General features: G+C 45.4%; 3 protein-coding genes across 4 annotated transcripts; 2 read left to right on the top strand and 1 right to left on the bottom strand.

Annotated features, from left to right (window-relative positions):
* On the top strand, positions 1–8,821 carry tefa (TEF transcription factor, PAR bZIP family member a). Of its 2 annotated transcripts, none has more exons than XM_080516900.1 (5): positions 1–268; positions 4,157–4,546; positions 5,441–5,661; positions 6,677–6,888; positions 7,105–8,821. In XM_080516900.1, exons 1-5 carry the CDS (start codon positions 193–195, stop codon positions 7,124–7,126), a joined length of 921 nt encoding a protein of 306 aa, XP_080373026.1. In that variant the 5' UTR covers positions 1–192; the 3' UTR covers positions 7,127–8,821. The 2 variants fall into 2 exon arrangements, with proteins under 2 accessions (XP_080373026.1, XP_080373025.1); XM_080516899.1 differs by lacking the exon at positions 1–268 and adding an exon at positions 3,073–3,358.
* Positions 8,822–9,661: 840 nt separating this feature from the next.
* On the bottom strand, positions 9,662–11,322 carry phf5a (PHD finger protein 5A). The gene is made up of 4 exons (XM_080517265.1): positions 11,212–11,322; positions 10,913–10,936; positions 10,042–10,208; positions 9,662–9,843 (listed from the first exon to the last, which is right to left on the bottom strand). The coding sequence occupies exons 1-4, from the start codon at positions 11,261–11,263 to the stop codon at positions 9,754–9,756; spliced, it is 333 nt and encodes a 110-aa protein (XP_080373391.1). The 5' UTR covers positions 11,264–11,322; the 3' UTR covers positions 9,662–9,753.
* A 272-nt stretch (positions 11,323–11,594) lies between these two features.
* On the top strand, positions 11,595–19,840 carry aco2 (aconitase 2, mitochondrial). Its single transcript, XM_080517821.1, has 17 exons — positions 11,595–11,672; positions 13,488–13,630; positions 13,857–14,115; positions 14,216–14,308; positions 14,398–14,556; positions 14,739–14,889; positions 14,985–15,089; positions 15,337–15,428; positions 16,148–16,253; positions 16,384–16,541; positions 16,818–16,891; positions 16,982–17,093; positions 17,176–17,454; positions 17,558–17,749; positions 17,838–17,970; positions 18,186–18,307; positions 18,414–19,840. The coding sequence occupies exons 1-17, from the start codon at positions 11,637–11,639 to the stop codon at positions 18,546–18,548; spliced, it is 2,349 nt and encodes a 782-aa protein (XP_080373947.1). The 5' UTR covers positions 11,595–11,636; the 3' UTR covers positions 18,549–19,840.
* Positions 19,841–21,166: the final 1,326 nt, after the last annotated feature.

Consider the following 21,166-nt stretch of genomic DNA (forward strand, 5'->3'; position numbering starts at 1 on the left):
TGTCAAACTTTTAGGTTTATGGGACTTTGCGGGATTATGTGAGACGTCTCCCCGACTTTCCGTGCAGGTTATTTCTTTTCTTCTAGTTTTCTTTAAATCGGTTTACCTTTTTTCCCTCCCCTTGAAATTATTGATTTCGAGCCTCAGCTCCGTTTTGATCTTGTTTGGACTTGAGCGCAGTTTAGAGGCAAAATGAGTACAGAAATCCCCGAGATCTTCAGAGCTTTCCTTGAGCACCCGTTCACGCTCCCCAACTTCGATATCAATGGTAAGTGGACATAGTACTGACAGTTTGAGGTTTTTTTTTTTTAAGGTGGACAAATTGTTATGCAACGAACACGCAGTGAAAAAAATAAATCGAATCAGCTGAGCTGCAGAATGAGGGCAAACTGCTGCACTGCATGGAATCTACTCTAGACTTTTCCTCAAATATATTTAAAAGTCTGATGCAAAAGTCACCGTCACACCTCCTGCACCGAACATAAACCCTGGGTTCAATAAATTGTGTGCATTTTTCTCTCAAATTAAATTATTCCCCGGAGTGGATGGGGTCACGTCACCATGGAAAAAGTCAATTCATTGAGGAATATAGCTGTATTTGTGTGAGGTTCTTTTATTATTATTTTATTATCCCACGTGTTAAAGGTTGGTTTGTAATAAGGTGCTCAATTTTAAACTAATACATTGACGGTAAAATCCCCAATGGGCAAGGAATAGTTTGGAGGTGGAACATGCATTCTGATCATTCTTCTGCACAAAATGTTGTGCTGCACGTCACCTTGCTTTTATTTCTGGGTGTATGGGGTGGCTGAGTGCACCCATGGGTGTGTTTGAAACCTCAGGCTTTAAACGCTCATTATGAAATTACAGGTTCCCAGCCTGTAACACGATTATCTTGTTATGAGTTTCATCGCGAGAGAGAATTTTTTAAATAATATAAAAAATACAATATTTAAAGTTCAGGGCATGCTAATGAGCTTTACTAAGAGGTAATTTAGATTGGACATTTATGCAAATTTCGTAATTGTGCTGCACAAATCACTGAGTGAGTCTGGGTACAGTCTGTGATTTAGCTTTGAATAACAACTTGCATTGCTTTTGTGAGATTCACAAACATTCAGTCTTGTTTACCTGAGGAAATATCCTCTGCCATTTAATTTGCTCCACAATGACAGTGCACACTGACTGAAACTACCCAATATTGCAGCTTTCACATGTTTAGCACAGGCAGCTTTTTTAATTATAGAATTACATTTCAGGATAAACACAGAGTGCATACAGACTAGTACTGAGCCCAGTGTGACACAAGCACCACCGAATAAACACAGAAATAATTGAATGATTTAGACAATCCAATAGGGCACATTTGAGGACTGCAAAGACTGAATGTCAACCAGGTCAAAGTACTGATTGTAAACATAATCCACGTTGGATACAAGCAACCCACAAGTAACCACAATAGATAGAGCGGCTTTCACGCTTACATTTGATATGTGAACCTTTCTAAGGCCTTTAAACCGGGGTTTCAAAATCACAGCTTCTATGTTTTCCAGTTGCTTTCTCATCGCAGCTGAGCCTTTGTTTATTCATGCTTGAATCAGTAAAAGAAGATTATTTGAAGGTTAATATCAGTTTCCATTAGCTTTTTTTTCCTTCTTTTCTTTAGTTTATGTGCTCTCTCCCTGCAGATTTATGATACTGGTGAAGTGTCTTGTATACAATGGATAATCCCAAGAGGTATAAAGGCTTTCAATTCATTCAGGCTCAGGATGATCATGTTCAAACTATAGAGCCACCTTCACTGAGCTTAGATGGACTGTCTACAGCAGCTGACCTTCAGGACTTCTCGCCTCATGTCCAGTTTAAAAGTTTGGAGACATTGCTCCTATCAACCCTTTTGTGATTTTAGCATGACTGTGAATGCTGAGTAACGTGTTAGTGGCTGAGAGGGGAGTAGGAACCAAATGTGTTTGAAGACTGGCCTATGTAATTATGTTTTGCAGAGAGTAAAATGCATGTTCATCCTGTTTTGTTTATACGTTAAAAGAATGGTTTGTTAGCAGGCTGTCTTGAAATATTGAGTTAGGTACAAAGCTTCAAATAATTTGGACTTAAGCTTCCTATGTTCGAAAAGAAGCGTATAGAACAAACTCTTAATGTTGTACTTTTGGGGAAACTTTTTTTGTTTAATTGTTCCTTGCAACAAATCATAGTTTACATGAACTTGAGCAGATGAGTATCCAGTTTATGTGATTTCACTGGTTTTGGTGAAGGAATCAAGTGATTCCTGTGCATTCATATATTGTTGTGGGAACTGGACGTGATGACATTTTGCCCTTGAGGCGGCTGCTCAGGCTGCAGCCCTGCACCGAGCAGAGGAGCTGTAACCTCCAGGTGCTGCTGCTGCTGCTGCCGCTCCGAATAGCGCCGCCCCTTGGTCCCCCCTGCGCACATATGCTGCATATGTGTGCCGAACACAGAGACCGAGCGCCGCTCCATTGGACGCGGCCGTCACATATGTAAGGGCGGCACTCGCACGTGCGTTTTCACGTGATCGTGGCCGCGTCGGCGCTGCAGCATAAATAAACAGCGACTTGAGTACACCGTGTTCCAAGCGGAGTTTGCCGGCATTGTTTTAGCCACAGGTTGAAGGTTAAAGGGGGAAATAGTTGTGTAGATGCGTTTCTGTCAGGGCAACATTGTTTGCGTTTACGAGGTGCGCTCAATTGGACAGGTGCTGAAAGTTTTACCGTCGGTTATTGTCCGGAATTAGTTTCAATATTCATACAAAAGCTGTTGAATGCAGTTTAGGGGATTGAAATGAAAGCTGACATAATGTACAATATGAATCCTGTAAATGCCGTCAGCACGTGCCACGTTATTTTTAATGTATTCACTCGAACATATATAACTCGGTCAACCAATAGGAGCGCCGAACCACAGCTAAACCCCGCCCCCTATATACTAAACATTAATATCCATGAGCCGGACCTCAAGCCAGCCAATCAGCGCTCGTCGTTTCCCAAGCAGGGGAGGTTCGTTCTCCTCACCGAAACTCCCTGTCGTCGCACTTACAGCGGAGAAGTGGGTCGGGTGAAGTCGGCGGATGCTCCCAAGTTTGATCTTTATCGTGGACAGTTTGTGTTGAACTAGTCCGTGACGGCGGCGAGTGAACAATTAGCCGACACCGAGCCGACGGGACGTTTATCCGTAGTGACAGCGACAAGGAGGGGAAACATGTCGGTCGAACCGATTGTCATCACGCTGGAAGCGGCCGCCGGGGCCCCCGCTTCGTTCCCGGTGGTCTTGAAGAAAATAATGGAAATGCCTCCGCCGAATATACTGGACGGGGATGACGGTAAGAAATTAACGAAGAAAGCGGGGTTTAAAGCGAGTTTAGAAAAAAGAAGAAGAAAAAAGAAGAAGGAAATATCGCGAGAGTACATCCTGTTCTGGCTGCGCGAGAGTCCTCATGGATACACAATGTACACAAAAAGTTATTATTACCATGCTGGGTGTCAATAGTGCCAAAAACGTCTTCATTGGCCCAAACTGTGCAATCTTCAGACTTTATTTAAATTATAAATGACTCCGAACTGTTGTTAAGAGTGTGTATTATTTGTTTTATCATTCAGTATTGGAGCGCATCTGTCTTTACCCAGTAAAACTCAGGCTCCCTCCTGACGTGCTTGTAAACATCATTCACAGATAGTTTTGTTGCAGACTTGCAGAGACAGTGTTTGTGCCCTCGGGAAGTTAACAGGTGACTTCTCTGTTGGAACAATCGGTCGTTGGGTCCATAGTAAACCCTCATACCGATCCCAGCTGACTATGAGCTACAAAAATAAAGGTTTATAGAGGTAGATATTCACTCATATTCACATGTGCGGTGAGCTTAGAATCAGCGGTTCGACTCAAATTGATGTTTTTTTGGTCTGTGTCAGGAAACTGGAGTGAAAAAATAAAAATCCATGCATTGATATAGAAGACTGTAGAAATGCCCCCAAGCATAAACGGGACTCTTAACAAGACACATTCTCACTTTGAAGCGAGGGTCGTAACCACCATCCGTTCTATTTTCTTTCAGCTTGGGCTGTTCATGCGACGCCTTGTGCTTGTGCGTCATCACGACTGATTTAATATTGTGCCGTTTCAGAAACGGACAAGGAAAAGCTGTTTCTGGGGGACAATGTTGACCTGTCCGCAGTGGGGGCCGACATGGGTCCCTCAGCCGCCCTGACGCCGGCCATCTGGGAGAAGACCATCCCCTACGATGGCGAGAACTTCCACCTGGAGTATATGGACCTGGAAGAGTTTCTCATGGAGAACGGCATCCCCACCTCACCAGGGGAAGACTCTGCAAAGAGCGGCACTGACGGGGACAAGCCGAAGGCCGGACCCTCTGTGGCGAGAACCGCTGTCAAGGCAGCGAGTGTGTCTCCAGTGGCCCTGCTGCCCATCCAGGAGTTGGATAGGTGTGAGGAGGTGGAGGAGGTGGTGATCATCACCAAGAGTGACTCTGATATCTCATGTGAGGTGATCGCAGGTGAGTTGATGTCCAAAGCGACTGATTTGCATTGTGTGAGTCCAGTTAATGATGTGCGTTCGGTATTAAAGGGTCACTGTCTTAGGTGTCAGGCTAACGCGACACGCTGGGACACCAGTGTGGCGTCACAGTGTCACTGAAGCTTCAAACATGGCAGTGGTTTATTAGGGGGCGGCAGAAATAGAAGCTGCTGCTGCTGCATAATGAGCTCTTATGAGACACGGGCAACTGATGGCATGTTGACCATATGTACAAGGTAAGCCCCATTTTCCCTCTTAAAGGGCCAGCAAATCACTTTCTAGTCATTAAATTACTTTTTTCAGAGGTGAACCACATGTTAAGTTTGTCATTCCCGCTTTACTCAATACATTTTATGGTGGAATGCCTTATAAATCATGAATTAAGAAACACAGATCACACAGCCATAATTCTCCAAAGTTCTTATGGCAGAAGTGGCTGGACATTTTTGAGGCCCTTGTGATGATGATCGTTGTTTACAGTTCACGGCAGGACCATCGGCACTCTGTGCTCGCATCTGGGTTGAGTTATTTCACCTCTTCTCTAAACATAGCCAAATTCCAGGGAAATGATGGTAGAAGCTGTTTTCGTTGCAGATCCAACGATGCCCTTTACTCAGGAGAAGCTTTAGACCTTTTAGAAAGAGATTGCATGAGATTGAAGAGGACTCGGTACCCCTTGTAATCAAGGAAGGTTTTTTTTCCCCCCGCCTGTCTGGAGCTGTTTAATCGCTCACTGCTTGGGAAGCTCCAAGCTCCAGTGCCAACCTCCTATTATAGTGGGTGTGTGGGCACATGCCTTCGCTGGCTAATGTTGTGTTGCCGACTCTTGGTGTCACGCGCAGTAATCCCAGAGTCTGTCTTCCTGTCTGCACAGAGGTGACCACTGAAAGGGAGAGCGCGACTCCGGAACCCGTCGACCCAGAAGACATCGAGGTCGAGATCAACTACGAGCCGGACCCTACAGACCTGGTCCTGTCAAGCGTACCCGGAGGAGAACTGTTCAACCCGCGCAAGCACAAGTTTTCTGAGGAGGAGCTGAAGCCGCAGCCCATGATTAAAAAGGCGAAGAAGATTTTTGTGCCAGAAGAACAGAAGGTATGCAGGGAAGGGACCGAGCAGAGCTAAAAACACTATTTACAGTCTAACAGCTGCTTTCACAGTGTTTCTGGGTTATGCTTTTTTTTTCTTTCTGTAATTGCCTTAAACTAGAACAACAATTTCAGTTTGTGGAGATGTGCACTGATGTTACTTTGATACATGAAGCTGGTCAGCAGAGCTTCACAGCCACTTACAGGAACTCAAGTTGCAGGGCGTTGGCCACAAAACAATTATTCGTTTGTATTCATCTTGAGTATTGTCATTTTATATTAACGTTCCCCCTCAGTGGGACTCAGGCTTCATTTACACGACATTATCAAGTGAAAACGGGAAACTTTTGTTGTGTTTTCGGTGTCTGTTTATACCACAACGGTAGTCGGGGCCACTGAAAACCAGTTCCCAAGGTGGAGATGCATATTTTTCTCTGCATGCATGTCTGTGCGGTTTCTTTACTAAAGCAACCAACAGCAGCTGTAACCACAAACGTGTTCTAAAACAGAAATGTGAAAGCGCTTGAATCGTTGTGTAAACGGGGCCCCAATACAGGCTATCTTATCTTAGCACACTTCGTATCACAATGTGCTACTGGACACAATTGTTTAAATCTATAAGTACATGTGAAGGAATCCAGACGCACAAGTGTAAATCCACGCTTTTATCTTGTGATTTTTATGGATTTTCCAATGTGCGCCGGTGCACTGAGGGCAGAAGGCATGTCAGCATCCGGCTCGCAGGGCTAAACTGAGGTCTGTGTGGCGGGTGAAATGCTTGCGCTGACTCACAGTGACTCAGCAGTCAGATGATCTTGAAATCGATGCTCTCCTTCCTCCAGCCCGCCAGAGAACACTGCTTTTGTTTACAGGCACAAAGGCACTTGGCAGCCGGCCATTAGAGAAACTGAGCCGGGTTGAGATCGAGGCAGATGTGTTCTGAGATGAGACCGAATGTCGGCCGGCGGTGCGGCGATTTGTCTTGACTCTGTCCTCCCTCCTTTTGGGGATTTCCTCTCCAGGACGAGAAGTACTGGCAGAGGAGGAAGAAGAACAACGTGGCCGCCAAGCGCTCGCGCGACGCCCGCCGGTTAAAGGAGAACCAGATCACCGTGCGAGCCGCCTTCCTGGAACGCGAGAACGCCGCGCTGCGGTCGGAGGTCGCCGACCTGCGGAAGGAGTGCTGCGGCTACAAGAACATCGCGACCCGCTACGAAGACAAATATGGACCAATGTAAGGGAGCAGGAAGTTTCTGGGATGGTCACTGTAATATGAGGGCGGAGCCTGCTGTTCCTTCATGAGAAAGCTAGAAACGGCATCACAGAGGGGGCGTGGCCGGCCGTTGGGCCCTGATGTTTAAGATAATGTCTCCCGCTGCTTAAAAGCGGCCTCTGCCTGCCCGTTTCTTCCTCCTTCCGTCATTCATCCTTGTTCTCTTCTCTTTTCAAGTGCGGTGCCCAACGACGAATAGTCGGCAATTGATTTATTCATTTATTTAATTCCAATGAATAAATAAATCAAACCAGTACGATCGGCCCACAGTCAATCTGATGAAGACTCCCACGACGAGGAAGAGCGCACAAGAGACTGGCGGTGCCGTGGAGATGTTGATAGCATGTTAAGATATAGATATGTTATTTTTCTCTTTTTACGAAAATGAATTGTATTTACCATTGAGAGAAAAGTGCGAGATGATATTCAAGTGCTTTTATTTTGTATTTTTCTTTCCGTGTGCCTCTCCCGCAAGGCGCACGCCATGTTTAAGTACGCCTGTGGCCGAAGGAGATCATTTGTGATGTTTTATTTTGGAGGAGCTTTGGGTTGGGTAGGTTTTTAAATGAGTTAAGTGATATCTATAGGTAGCACATGCAATAGGTTTAGATGGGTCTTCAGTAGAGATCGCTTCCAGTTTTCAGAGCTTGTATGAAATCTGAAAACCTCTGCAGCGTTTTTATTTTCCAAAATTTCTAAATATGAGTTGTTTAAAAGACCTGGGCTTTTCTCCGCCCGCAAAAAAAAACAAAACAACAACAACTTTAGACTGTGACATTTCCAATAACTTCTTCAGGGGATTACGGTGACGAGGCCGTAAAGATTACTCGCTCACTTTTCTTCACATACAAGCATTCATTACCAGCGGCTGCCTGTCGGCGCTCTGCACTCCTCGTCGCATTTGATGTGTTTTGATGTGTTGGACCTGCTTTGCTCCACGCAGGCCGCCACACTCGTCCGTTTACGTCGGTGTCACTTCACACGTGTCTTGTGTGGAGTTCGCCGATGCCTGTACTGTAAATAGCTGCAGCCTTCAACTCTTTTTATTTTCTGGTTTGTTTAATACATAAGAATGTGTAAGCTTCAACGACAATGCTTGCATTTCTGGAAGTCTTATTTACTTTGACTTAGTAAATAAATGTTAGAGTCGGTAATCTCAATAAGGAGCTTCTAATCTTGCCTTCATTGTGTTGATCTGTGGAGTTGTGTCAGTCTTGTCTGAGAGGTGTAATCTCGTCTGCTGCAGCCCCCCCCCCCCCCCCCCCCCCCCCCAACATCACCAACAACCAACTGTTAAGTGTCTTTACAAGTGTCTTCTATGTCTCCAGCCATTTCAATGCAACGTGCACAGTCTGTCAGTTTACAGAGGGTGGTGGGGGGGGGGGGGGGCAACATCGTATAACATTACAACTCTTGGGGTTTATTCTACTGTCCAGCTGAGACAAAAAAGGAAACTGTGGTCTTTGCCTCTTGCTGCCGTGCTTCCTTCAAAACATATTCAAGCATGCCACTCGAGTAAACGTCTTGTTTGCGTAGGCTTTCCATTTGTTCCGTAGAACCACTAGTCAGGGTGGTGGAGGTACTCCATGTTTCTCTAGCAAGCATTCAATTCAAGCCTCATCTTCTGACTCACATTTTTTTGGAATAATTCTGACAAATGCATTTTCTGGCTCATTTTAATATGATTTTTTTCTTCTTCTAATGTTACCGTTATGATGGAAGGCTGCATTTGCCTTCGCTCTGGAAAAAGTCAATTTGTTAACGGCGAGGGGTTGTTTTTAACTTTCTAGGTTTCATCTTTATATTTCTTGGTAAAGAAACATTGGCATTTTGAGTGTGGCTACTTCTTGTGTCTTGTATATATGGTCTGTACAATTAAAGCCTTGTTGATGGATGTCTGCGTGATGTTTTTATTCCTTCTCGGATCTGTTTAAACGCTATCAGGTGGCGATTGTGGATGTAACAAACTTCAAAAAAAAAATTTAAGATTGAGAGGTACACATAGCTCAATTTTAATAAAGACAAAAAAGGAGGAATAGGTAATAACTGGGGATGTGAGTTCTGACTGAATTAATCTTAAAAAAAAAGTGCTGGGTGATAAAGAAGCTTAGAAATTCGATCTGGATACAGGATGTTCATGACATGGACTGAGATAAACTATTGTTTCAGATGAATCGATAAGGATAGTGGTAAATGGTTGTGTAATGAATGAGGTCAAATTATATAATAAACTCGGTTGAATGTTAAGAGAGCTGAGACTGACTCAAGACTCCAACCGACCTGTTGAAAGTCAAAACACGGAGGAGCCAATGCAAACAATATCTCACTTTGAGAAACTAGAGTAACGGAAGGTGGACTATATTTTGCAGGAGAGCACTGCACAGACGGGGGGGGGGGTGCAGCATGACACCAAGTACAGCAGCTATGGTGATAGAAAGAATAGAGAATGCACAGGAGAGTCTCCTCTGAAGGCAAGGCAATTGGATCAGGACATGTCTTAATTTAAATCTGCCCAGGGCTAATGAGACATTTTAATGATTATATTAGAAGGGTCTTTCTCAGGGAGCAACCGTGTTAGCCTGTCAGCAGCGGGTTTCAAATCTGCAAACGTTTGATCCCAAGTGTCTAACCTCTCGTCCCCACTCCCTCAGTCTGTGTGCATCTTCCCATCGGGACACAGTAAAAAGCTTTAGGAATAAAACCGACTGACAAGGAGAAATAAGGACAACAGATATAAAAGCAAGCTTTATTGACAAATCCCCAAAAAAGTTCTCAAAAGTTTTGATGAAAAAACAAACAAACTAAAACAACAGGTCCATCCCGTCTTCACCTCTTTTTGAAGCCATACTTCTTCCTCTCATAGAAGAGATCCGTTTTGGAGCTGCCCAGATTCACAATCTTAGGACATCCATCTCGCTGTAACAGAGGAAGAGCAGAGCTTTAACGAAGTGCTTCAACTCACATTAGAGTTAAATATTGTGAATTTTCTGAGGGTTACAGGAAACTTCACAAACAAATCGTTGTTTAATCGCTCGACAGATTCAGTTTGACTGTTTGAGGTGGATGCTGACAAAGTGACAAGAGGAGGAAGAGGAGCAGGAGGAGAACGCTCACATCTTTCTCTTGGATGGTGCACTCTTTGCAGTAGTAGGCGTCAGACACCCCGGGGCCTCCACAGATCACACAGCGTCCCTGATAAGATCCGTAGTTGCACTCGTCACAAATTCGCACCAATGTGCACGGCCTCACGTAGGAATCACAGATGACACACTTTCCATCGCCTGGGAGGAGCGAAAGGATGCAAAGAGGCGAGAAGTGAGGAAGCGGCAACACATCCCGTTACCGTGGTGATGCACTTGTTGCACTCACCAAATGAGAGCCATACATTTCAGGTTTATTAATGACAAAATGGTTAGTTTCCTGAAGTGTTGATCAGAATGTTCAAACAATAGATGGAATTAATGAAGATTTCAAAGTAATTAATATAGTTAAGGATGTTTATGAATTTAAAATCATTACAGTAATCACATTACAGTACCGTTTATTAACCGGAAGGATTGAATATAAACTCCTTTGGTTTTCTTTCTTGAAATTCTGTATTACATACTTATTTTGTGCAAATAAAGAATATACTGGGAAAAATGGGATTAAAATACTCAAGAACATTGTTGAACAGACTTTGAAGCTTCCATTGTCGTCTGTGCATTATTCTGCTTGGTGTTACCAATATTATATTTTGATAGCAATTAATCTTGTAATAACTTGATCTGTGTTCATGTATAATGTTGAAAAAAATAAACAAAATATAAAGTAAAAAATTGTACATTGTAATACAATTAAACTAGGAAATACAGTGCAAACATCTCATAAAACAACACTTACAAACAAGAAAGTTAATTATAGACGCTCTTTGCTTATACATCTTATTAGAATCCTAAATAGAACAAATAGACTTTGTTTTACTAGGTTTTAATCGAGAACTTACATTTCTCACACAGTCTTCCGATAGCTGCAGGGCACAAAAACAAAGCAGAATTTAGAACATATTTACAGTTACATCAAACAAAAGAAATTCATCTGAGAGAAAATACATTGATAACAACGAAAGAGTAAATTCTCGTGTCTTTCAGCGCGAGCTTAGCATTAGCATTTTCCAGCTAACAGGTGAATGAAGCCCATGCCGTGTCTGTTAGCACCGAGGCTAATGCAACACAAAACAACCAAATACATACAAACCATATATTACTATATAAGTTAGTGAAGCGATAACTTGACCAAACATACCAACACCGGCTTGTTTCCGGCAGAAGATCAGATCTGGATGATGTTTAGCCATTGTCGGCTAACGTAAGAAAAGCGCTGCAAGAAGTTCAACTCTGACCTTTGACCCGCGAACAGACGAACAGAGGAGGCGCATTACCGCCCCCTAAAGGCCCCAGACAGCATGACACCCTCAGAGTCCAACTCTGTAACCATTGACAAATCAAATCATTAATTTCCTAGAGTTTCTGCAAACAAACATATAAAGTACTTCGTTATCCTATCACTTCATCGTCTTTTATCTACTTAGTTTAATACGTTTTGTTCTATTTTGCCTCCAGCAGGGGGCCGTCACAGGCACTTCGCGCTCGCTGCCGTGGACGAAGAAGAACAGGCTGTATTATCGTGTGACGTCACGGCCGACCCTCACATCTTTGTCAGTGAACAAAATGGCAACCTACTGTCTGACTGTAGCCCGGCTCCAGGTAGGACACTGAAACCTCTGTTTAAACTGCAGCTGTCCCTTATAGACCGATGGCACCCATTACTCCAGACCGTAAAGATGTGAATCGATGCGGTCGTGGTGGAGAAATATTCCTGCGCGTGTTTATAACGGTTTAATTGAGCTGTGAAGCGGTCCTCTGCTAGCCGGCTAGGTCATCGTGTCCCGACGTGCACTGAAGGCGTCCAGCGGCAGATCGTTGCTCTCTGTGCGGCTTAATAAACCACAGCTGGTCCCGCTACTAATCTCCACGAACACCACGTTCTTATACATGTTTGCAGCTTTTAACCGAACGGATCCAGGATCGGTATAAAAGTGGAGCTAAGTGTTTGAGAGCAAGGTTAACCACAAGGTTAGAGCTACCAGGAGGAGCAGCTCACCACTCACACTGTCATTTTATAGTTTACATTAAAAGAAAATAAGCGACATAACCATTTTCGACATAATACTGGGCGTTTTTAATTGGATTTGATCCCAGGGACGATTAAAAGAGTCAAGTCTTAACTGCTTCCAGTTTGACGTGATGTCCATGTCAGAAGTCTGCGATTAATTTAGCTGGTTTATAATCTAGAGACTGAAGTATTTTACCTGGAGTGAACTTTGTTTGACCTCTGTTAAAAGTCACGGTCACTCCGGGGAGTGGTGAGACACAGCAAAGAAACCCACAGCTCTGTCCTCTGAAGGTGAACAATGGAAACCAATCTTTAAAATGTATACATGTTTGAGAAAGGGAAAACTTTGTTCTGAGTATAAAGTGTTTGAGAAGTTGTATTAGTTTGCTGATTAAATGTGTAGCAAGTCCCAAACATAAAATAGCTCAATAGAAAAGATGGGAATGTGAAAAAGGATATCTCTGCTATGCCTTATTTACATTATCTGTCCATCTTTTCTATTCTTATATTGTGTAGTAGAAGGAAGCAGTTGACTGAGTGTTGGCAGGTCACGCCCTGGACTCCATCAGAGAAAGACATAATAATAATAATAATAAAGGAAACATAAAAAAATGGCCGTGAAATGTATGATTATATTGAAGGTGAGTGTAGGACAGCCTCAGTCTGCCGCTTACATTAATTTTTAAGATTATCTGATTAGATTCGAAGTGTATAAAGCCATTTTAACTATTTGTTCTCTCAGTGAGCGGCTGTTCAGATCAAATGAATCACTGTGTCATCTCAAAGGGCTTTTCTTAGAAAACAGCATTTTCACTTCTGTAACTGCCGGGAGATTGAAACGTTCAACGGCTCTCTGGGCAAAGGCTTAGAGCAGGGAGGGGAAAGAGCGACGTTAGAAAATATACAGAGCTACAGCTGTGGAGGCTCACGCTTCAATTTGTGTGTTAAGAGCTCTGCTCAAGGCCACGCAATCATCTCTTGAAGTTAAACACAAGTTTCCACCCTTTCTGCGTTACTTTGTCTTACTCACTGTTTACAAATGAAGTAAAAGGACCTCGAAGCCTTCCTGAAAATGTTTTCCCCCTGTGTATTTGCGGTTGTCCTCATGTGGGGGTTGGTGCTGTGTTCACCCAAGACGCTCTGACATCTGACACTTCAGAGCTGATTGCAAAACAGCTTTTCATCCACCGGCTGTCGGCCCATTATGGAAGTTGTGTGTCTCCATTGGCATAGTTTAATCAGCACTATCTTTACCCGTTATGTGCACTTTGACCTCTGTTCTCCAAACACTGCTGAAAATAAAATAAATATCATGGAACTTTTTGTTGGAGGGACCACTAATCTTGGACTTGCACTCTGATGTGATTGTGCCCATAATTGTGTGTTTATGTTGTTCCTGTCTCCAGCTGGCTCTGGGCCATGGAGCACGGCGCCTGCATGTTTCCGCGGCTTACAGAGCCAAGGAGAAAGTGTCCATGAGCCGCTTCGAGCCCACCTCTTTCGTCAACTACGAGAAGCTCCATTCCAACGTTGACATTGTTCGGAAAAGGTCAGTTTGACCAATCTGCTCCTTTATCAGTGCTCATATTTGATTTCGACTGTCAGTGCATCACCCACAGTATTCCAGCACTGTCAGACTCAACCATGTTTCTTTGTCCTCTCTTGTTTTTCAATTGGTTGTTCTGATTCCCCCCACATGTTTATGTTAATTTCCCCTCTGCTTCTCCTGCACCATCCGGCTCACTGTCGCACGTGCTTTAACGTTCCACCTCCAGACTCAACCGGCCCCTCACCCTCTCAGAGAAGATCGTGTACGGCCACCTCGATGACCCCCACAACCAGGACATCGACCGCGGTCGCACCTACCTGCGTCTGCGGCCTGACCGCGTGGCCATGCAGGACGCCACCGCCCAGATGGCCATGCTGCAGTTCATCAGCAGCGGCCTGCCGAAGGTGGCCGTGCCCTCCACGATCCACTGCGATCACTTGATTGAGGCCCAGACAGGAGGCGTAAAGGACTTGGCCAGAGCAAAGGTGAACTGAGATATGAAGGCATAACGATCCATCTTATTTTAAATTTGGCACCTGAAACTCAGTTGTGGCTGAATGTTGGTGCCTTTCTGTCTGTCGATAGGAAGTCAACGAAGAGGTCTACAACTTCCTGGCCAGCGCCGGGGCAAAGTATGGAGTCGGCTTCTGGAAACCCGGATCTGGGATCATCCATCAGGTATCACTGCCACTCAGTTTTGCGGCACAATAGTGGAACACTTATGAAGCTGTAATTGTGCTCACAGTTGAATTTTTCTGTCCTTTCAGATCATCCTGGAGAACTACGCCTACCCCGGAGTGATGCTCATCGGCACAGATTCCCACACACCAAACGGTGGTGGACTCGGTTCCATCTGCATTGGAGTCGGCGGAGCCGATGCCGTCGACGTCATGGCAGGAATCCCCTGGGAGCTCAAGTGTCCCAAGGTTAGCAGGAAACGACCCCCCCCCCCCCCAATGTACTGTCGCCGAGTGTCACAGAGTGTCTCATGATTCCATGTGTAATGTGTCTTTGCAGGAATGGCCACCATTTGCAACATGGGAGCAGAGATCTTTGTTTGTCCCTTCTGCATTTTAACTGATTATGTCACCTGATCTTTCGCTTCAAGGTGATTGGCGTGAAGCTGACCGGCTCCCTCTCTGGCTGGACGTCTCCCAAGGACGTGATCCTGAAGGTGGCTGGAATCCTGACGGTAAAGGGAGGCACCGGAGCCATCGTAGAGTACCACGGACCCGGGGTCGACTCCATCTCCTGCACTGGTTAGTAAATCAATCGGTCAAACCATAAGTCTCAAATCTGAAGTAACGGTGAAGACAGAGTGTCTCATGATTCCATGTGTAATGTGTCTTTGCAGGAATGGCCACCATTTGCAACATGGGAGCAGAGATCGGAGCCACAACCTCCGTGTTCCCCTACAACCACCGCATGAGAACGTATCTGGAGAAGACTGGCCGTGGAGGTGTGTGACAAGTGTGTTATATAATGTACTTTTGAAGCTTGGCGGAAGTGTCACTGGTTTTGAATACGACTGGGGATCCATTCCAAACATCCCAAAAGAAGAAGAGGAAAACCATGTGCTCGTTGATGGGCATTCTGAACCCTCTGCACAGAGTTACACCCTTTGTTTACATCTCTGTAAATCTTCAAACGGGTTCGACGCGTCTCTTCACTGCAACCCACATCGTCCATGTTTGTTTTTTTCTCAGAGATCTCTGCCCTGGCTGATGAGTACTCAGACCTGCTGGTACCAGATGAAGGCTGCGAGTACGACCAGGTTATAGAGCTCAATCTGGATGAGGTACTCGCTCTTCTTCAATCATCTTAGTGTTTGTTTCCACTAGATTATTGTTAAAACGGCATTAAACGGAGCGAAGGCCACACTGAGAGATCTGGATTTCGTTCCAGTCGTGACTTGGATTCACCTTTGCTCCATATTCCTTCCCTCTAAATCGGGGGTCATGGGAATTGAGAGTTGATCCTATCGCAGGGTAAACACAGAGGGACAGACAGTCACGCCTTCCGGGCAATTTAGAGTCACTGATTAACTTAAAGCACGCGTTTTTGGATTTACGAGAAATGAAACACGGTTATGGAATTTACCCTGTACAAGACTGAGGAAACCAGTGACTCAGCCAATCAGAGCAAAGATTCATTAATATGCCTTGGTCGCAAAAACAGTACAGCTTCAGGGAGTGGATGTTAAACTATATTTATATTATTTTATTATATCTTACAGATATCAACAGTGCAAATAAAACCGCAAATGTTGCTATAAAGTCTGCAAACTTGCCATGTCAGAGTCGATATAGTGAAAAACAATGAAAAACAACTTGTGTTGTTATCAATCCATCAGAAATGAGAGATTTCTAGTAATGTTTGTGCAGTCATTGAATGTGAATGTAATGCATTCTATTAGAATGTACGTTGGAGAGGTTTAGTTGACACTGAAGTCTTAACAGGTTGACGTTATCGGAGTGGCGAGACGCCGCCTCATCATTGTTTTGTTTCTTCGTGCAGCTGAAGCCCCACATTAATGGACCGTTCACTCCCGACCTGGCTCACCCGGTGTCTGAAGTCGGCGCCGTGGCCGAGAAGAACGGCTGGCCTCTGGAGGTCAAAGTCGGTAAGAGCAGGACCAGAAAAAAAAAGAAGCCAAATCAGGCAAAAATTCATTCAAACTTGCGCTGCCCACATCACAACATGCGAGCACCCCGACCACAGATGTATTAAAAAGAATCCTCTCCTGCTGTTAGGCCTGATTGGCAGCTGCACTAACTCCAGCTACGAGGACATGGGCCGCGCCGCCTCAGTGGCCAAGCAGGCTTTGGACAAGGGCCTGAAGTGTAAAGCTCAGTTCACCGTCACTCCCGGCTCAGAGCAGATCCGCGCCACCATCGAAAGAGACGGTTATGTGAGTGCGGGGAGTCGCGCTCCCTTTACAGTCGTGACGTGTGTGTGTGTGTGTGTGTGTGTGTGTGTGTGTGTGTGTGTGTGTGTGTGTGTGTGTGTGTGTGTGTGTGTGTGTGTGTGTGTGTGTGTGTGTGTGTGTGTGTGTGTGTGTGTGTGTGTGTGTGTGTGTGTGTGTGTGTGTGTGTGTGTGTGTGTGTGTGTGTGTGTGTGTGTGCGTGCGTGCGTGCGCACGTTGGTTAAATGGAAGCCTTGAACGTGTCTTTGTTTGCCTGTGTAGTCAAAGATCCTGGGAGAAGTGGGAGGCGTGGTCCTGGCAAATGCATGCGGACCCTGCATTGGACAGTGGGACAGGTAGCGATGCGATTAACTGTAAAAAGCACATGAGGATAATCACCTGACTTGACCGGAGGGAGTCATTCTGCGATCTGCGTTTGTTTTCAGACGCGATATCAAGAAGGGGGATAAGAACACCATCGTCACCTCATTCAACAGAAACTTCACAGCCAGGAACGATGCCAACCCTGCAACACATGCCTTCGTTACGTCACCAGAGGTGAGCCCACAGCGACTTCACCTCGCCAGGACTCTTGTCCAAGACCTATCCGGGCTGACCGCCTCCCTTCTCCCTCTCTCAGATTGTCACGGCCCTCGCCATCGCCGGCACGTTAAACTTCAACCCCGAAACCGATTACCTCACAGCCCCCAACGGCGAGAAGTTCAAGCTGCAGCCCCCCAGCGGGGACGAGCTCCCCGCCAGGGACTTCGACCCAGGCCAGGACACGTACCAGCACCCCCCGCCCGACGGCACCAGCCTGAAGGTGGACGTCAGCCCCCAGAGCAACCGGCTGCAGCTGCTGGAGCCCTTCGACGAGTGGAGTGGCGGCGATCTGGAGGACCTGCTGGTTCTCATCAAGGTGGGGGGGGGGGTCGTCCACACCCTTATCAGCCCGATGGGGTTTTAAACGGTCCGCCCGCTGCTGAGACGGCGGTTTTAATTGAGACGTTCCACCTCTGCAGGTCAAGGGGAAGTGCACCACAGACCACATCAGTGCCGCGGGACCCTGGCTGAAGTTCCGCGGTCACCTCGACAACATCTCCAACAACATGCTGATCGGAGCGGTGAACAGTGAGAACGACGCCATCAACAGCATCAAGAACCACCTGACGGGAGACTACGGTGGCGTTCCCGACGTGGCCCGTCACTACAAGGTGACGACCGCTTCACAAACGGCTTTTTGCCGAGCAACAACGTGCAAACGGAGCCGGCTACATTCATGTTTTGTGTTCCGATGTGAAGGCCAACGGTATTTCGTGGGTCGCTGTTGGAGACGACAACTACGGCGAGGGCTCCAGCAGGGAGCACGCGGCGCTGGAGCCCAGGCATCTGGGAGGCAGAGCCATCATCGTCAAGAGCTTCGCCAGAATTCACGGTACTTCACTTTCAACTTGAGTTTTCAAGATGGACATGTGATGACACATGATAACTGATCCATGGAAACGCCCACGACTGGAGAGTGAATCGTGCTAATTGCTAATGTGACTTTTAGAGTATTGTGCAGTGGGGAAGTGTCACCTGTCCCCTTTCACCTAAATGGTTAATATGCACGCTGTACCATTGACTCACGTGTCTCCTTGGTGTCCTCAGAAACGAACCTGAAGAAGCAGGGCCTGCTCCCCCTGACCTTCGTCAACCCTTCAGACTACGACAAGATCTGCCCCGATGACAAGATCTGCATCAGAGGACTGAAAAGCTTTGCCCCAGGAAAGGTGAGGGCACAAAGTGGCGTTAGGGAAAGCAAAGCCTGTTTTTACATGTTTTATTTGACTAAAGACGTCATTAATGTGAGGTTTTCTTCCTCTGTGTGTCCTGAAGCCCCTGACCGCAGTTGTGAAGCACAGCAACGGCGGCGAGGAAACCTTTGAGCTGAACCACACCTTCAACGAGACGCAGATCGAATGGTTCAAGGCGGGCTCCGCCCTCAACCGGATGAAGGCGCTGCAGCACTGAGGGTGCAGGGAAAATACCGGAAGAAGGAGGGGGATTGTGAGGGAAGGTTGCGGGGAGAATGAAGAATGTCGATGAATTGTTTCCTTATCTGCATAAAGCTCACAGTTTGGACTGAAACAAGACAGCAGTATACCTCCGAGAGATAAATATAGTACAAAGTAGATTTACTTCTGACTTGATTGCCGAGCTGATGTCGATAGTGGAGCAGTGGTGTTTGATCAGAGGTCAGATCGCGACTTGCAGCCACTTCCAGATGTTGCAGACTACTGGTCAAAGAGCCTGTCTCCTAAACTAAACAGGGTGGCAGATTAATAGTGTCATCTGTCATCTTATGTGCTACCAGGGTTTTTTTTCAGCATCTGCTCCCTGCGAGTTGTTGCTTCTATATTGTGTCGAGCACTGCATGGCAATGATCAGCTTTAATCATCCACTGTCATTCAGATTGTGCGTTTTCTTTTCAAATCCTCCCTGAACTGCATTTGCCATAATCACACAGATCCCCCAAAAAATACACCATTATCAGATCACTTTAAGTTGGCGTGGCTGCCCCCTGGTGGTCAGGTGGGTGTACTTCTGTGCATTCAAGAGAGTTGTATCTGGCCTGCAGAGGAACGGTGTGGGTTAATATGGCAGGCTGACATTGTGAGAACATTACAGCTCATGCTACTAAAACGCTGTGTTTGGGCTTATGACATCACACGTCGTCAGTTTTACAAATGGTCGTGAAGATCTCCCAGCATTCATAGCACATTCGTGGTAATACAAAGCAAAAATAGTCTCTCATTCTCTTCTTCCCGACAGCCGTCATCCTTAAACTGCACTGCCGATCACTCCTCACGCCTCGACAAGGTCAAACCCATCAACTGGTTTCTCCCACTAATTTATTTATACACTCTTTTCTCTGCAGAAGAGCCCAATCGTTCATGCATTACCATGAAAACCTTTTATTTTCTCAAACACAGGGTAAACTTGGACTCGAGTCTTTTTCCATCTTGTATTTTCAGGGCCCTTTTTTGTAGGGTATCGTGCCAGTTTTTTTGTGTTAAACATTGGAACATAAAAAACGTCAGTCGGATGAGAAACGAGACATCACTTCCTGGACCTTGCGAACTTAGTGCACCATGCGATGAAGGCTTCACGCCCTGCTGCCCTCCTTCAGAACCACTGTATGTAAAGTGTCTGGTTCCATGTGCATTTAAGTGTTTGTGTTTCCTCTCTCCCAGATGATCTTTTCTGTAATTCAGAAATACCAATGGGTTGTAAAATAAAAATTCACAGATCTCATTTATCTACATCGGCTCCAGTGCTGTTATTAATGTCTATCCTGGTTTGAACTGTTAAGTGTTTCTTTGAACTGCTTCAACAGGAGGTCATCACTTATAATGAATGTCAAATAGGAAAGTTGAGTTTGGTATAGACAGACTGGTAAGATGCCTCAAGAAAGGAAAAAAAAAAAAACAAGGTTAATGGGGACTTTTGAGTAGAGAAATCTGGATTTTATTTGGATCCTGTACCTTTTGTCCAGAATGGGTTTTTAAATATAGGAAAATGATCTAAAGAGAGTGACATATTTTGAGAATAAACAATAGAAAGAGAAATACAATAGTAATATGGGGCGCAAAGGGTTCTTGGTTTTTTGTTTTTATGTTCATATTATTAATGTTTTAATGTCTTCTATGAACTGTGGATTCTATATCCTTATTTTGTAATCACAGCATGTGATAACACTTTTACAATGAATTGATATATAATAAAACGATAGTTTTTTTTTTTTTTTTTTTTACAAGATTCGGTTTCCAGAGAGGAATGCGTTAAGACGCATCCTGATGATGTCATTGGCAGGATGTGGTTCATTCAAAGTGAATAAAAGACTAGTAATTAGTGGAAAAACAAGCTGTGACTCTTTGTCAAACATCGTCAACGTGTTCCTTTAGTTGTAGAAATAAAAAGAGCTTTTTAAATACAGTAGGTTTTGGAAGGTATTGGATGCACAATGCACACAGAAAAGAAATCCCAGCTCATTCATCCTCCAATTAAAGCTCCTCCAGGCTGATATAAACACGGAGGAACGTCCCCCGATACGAGCTGGGGAACAAAGACCGGACTGTAGTGGGGTGAAACCCGCTGTTGTTTTCAGCAGCAACAACCCCCCACCCCTCCAGATACCCCCCACCTACCCCCCCCCCCCCTCTCCGCCCCATCCCTGTTTGTGGGTGTGCGCGCGCGCGCGCGTGTGTGTGCGAGCGTTGCATCCTCCATACCAAGAGATCCGCTCACTCATTCGCCACATGTCGCCGGATTTAATCACATAATTGCCTCTGATCGGAGGAAGAAGGAGAAGAGCCGGAGCCGCGAAGCTTCCCCCCCGCGGTGAGTGAGTGTCTGATAGACCCGGTGCACGAGCAAGGTTTTTTTTGTGCGTTTTTTTTTTTTTTTTTTGCTTCACGCATCTCCAAGCTTTTTGTTATTCTCCGAACAGGCGTCGCTGCGTGGCCGCGCGGCTTGATGGAGGGCCGTCTCAGAATATCCAGATTGTGGTTTTTTTTGTTTTTTTTTATTCCGATGTGGAGTCACTTTGATTTTTGATATGTATCCTCCCCTTGTTGGATCCTGTGAGA

This window comes from Blennius ocellaris (assembly GCF_963422515.1).
Source record: "Blennius ocellaris genome assembly, chromosome: 21".
NCBI classification, from domain to species: domain Eukaryota; kingdom Metazoa; phylum Chordata; class Actinopteri; order Blenniiformes; family Blenniidae; genus Blennius; species Blennius ocellaris.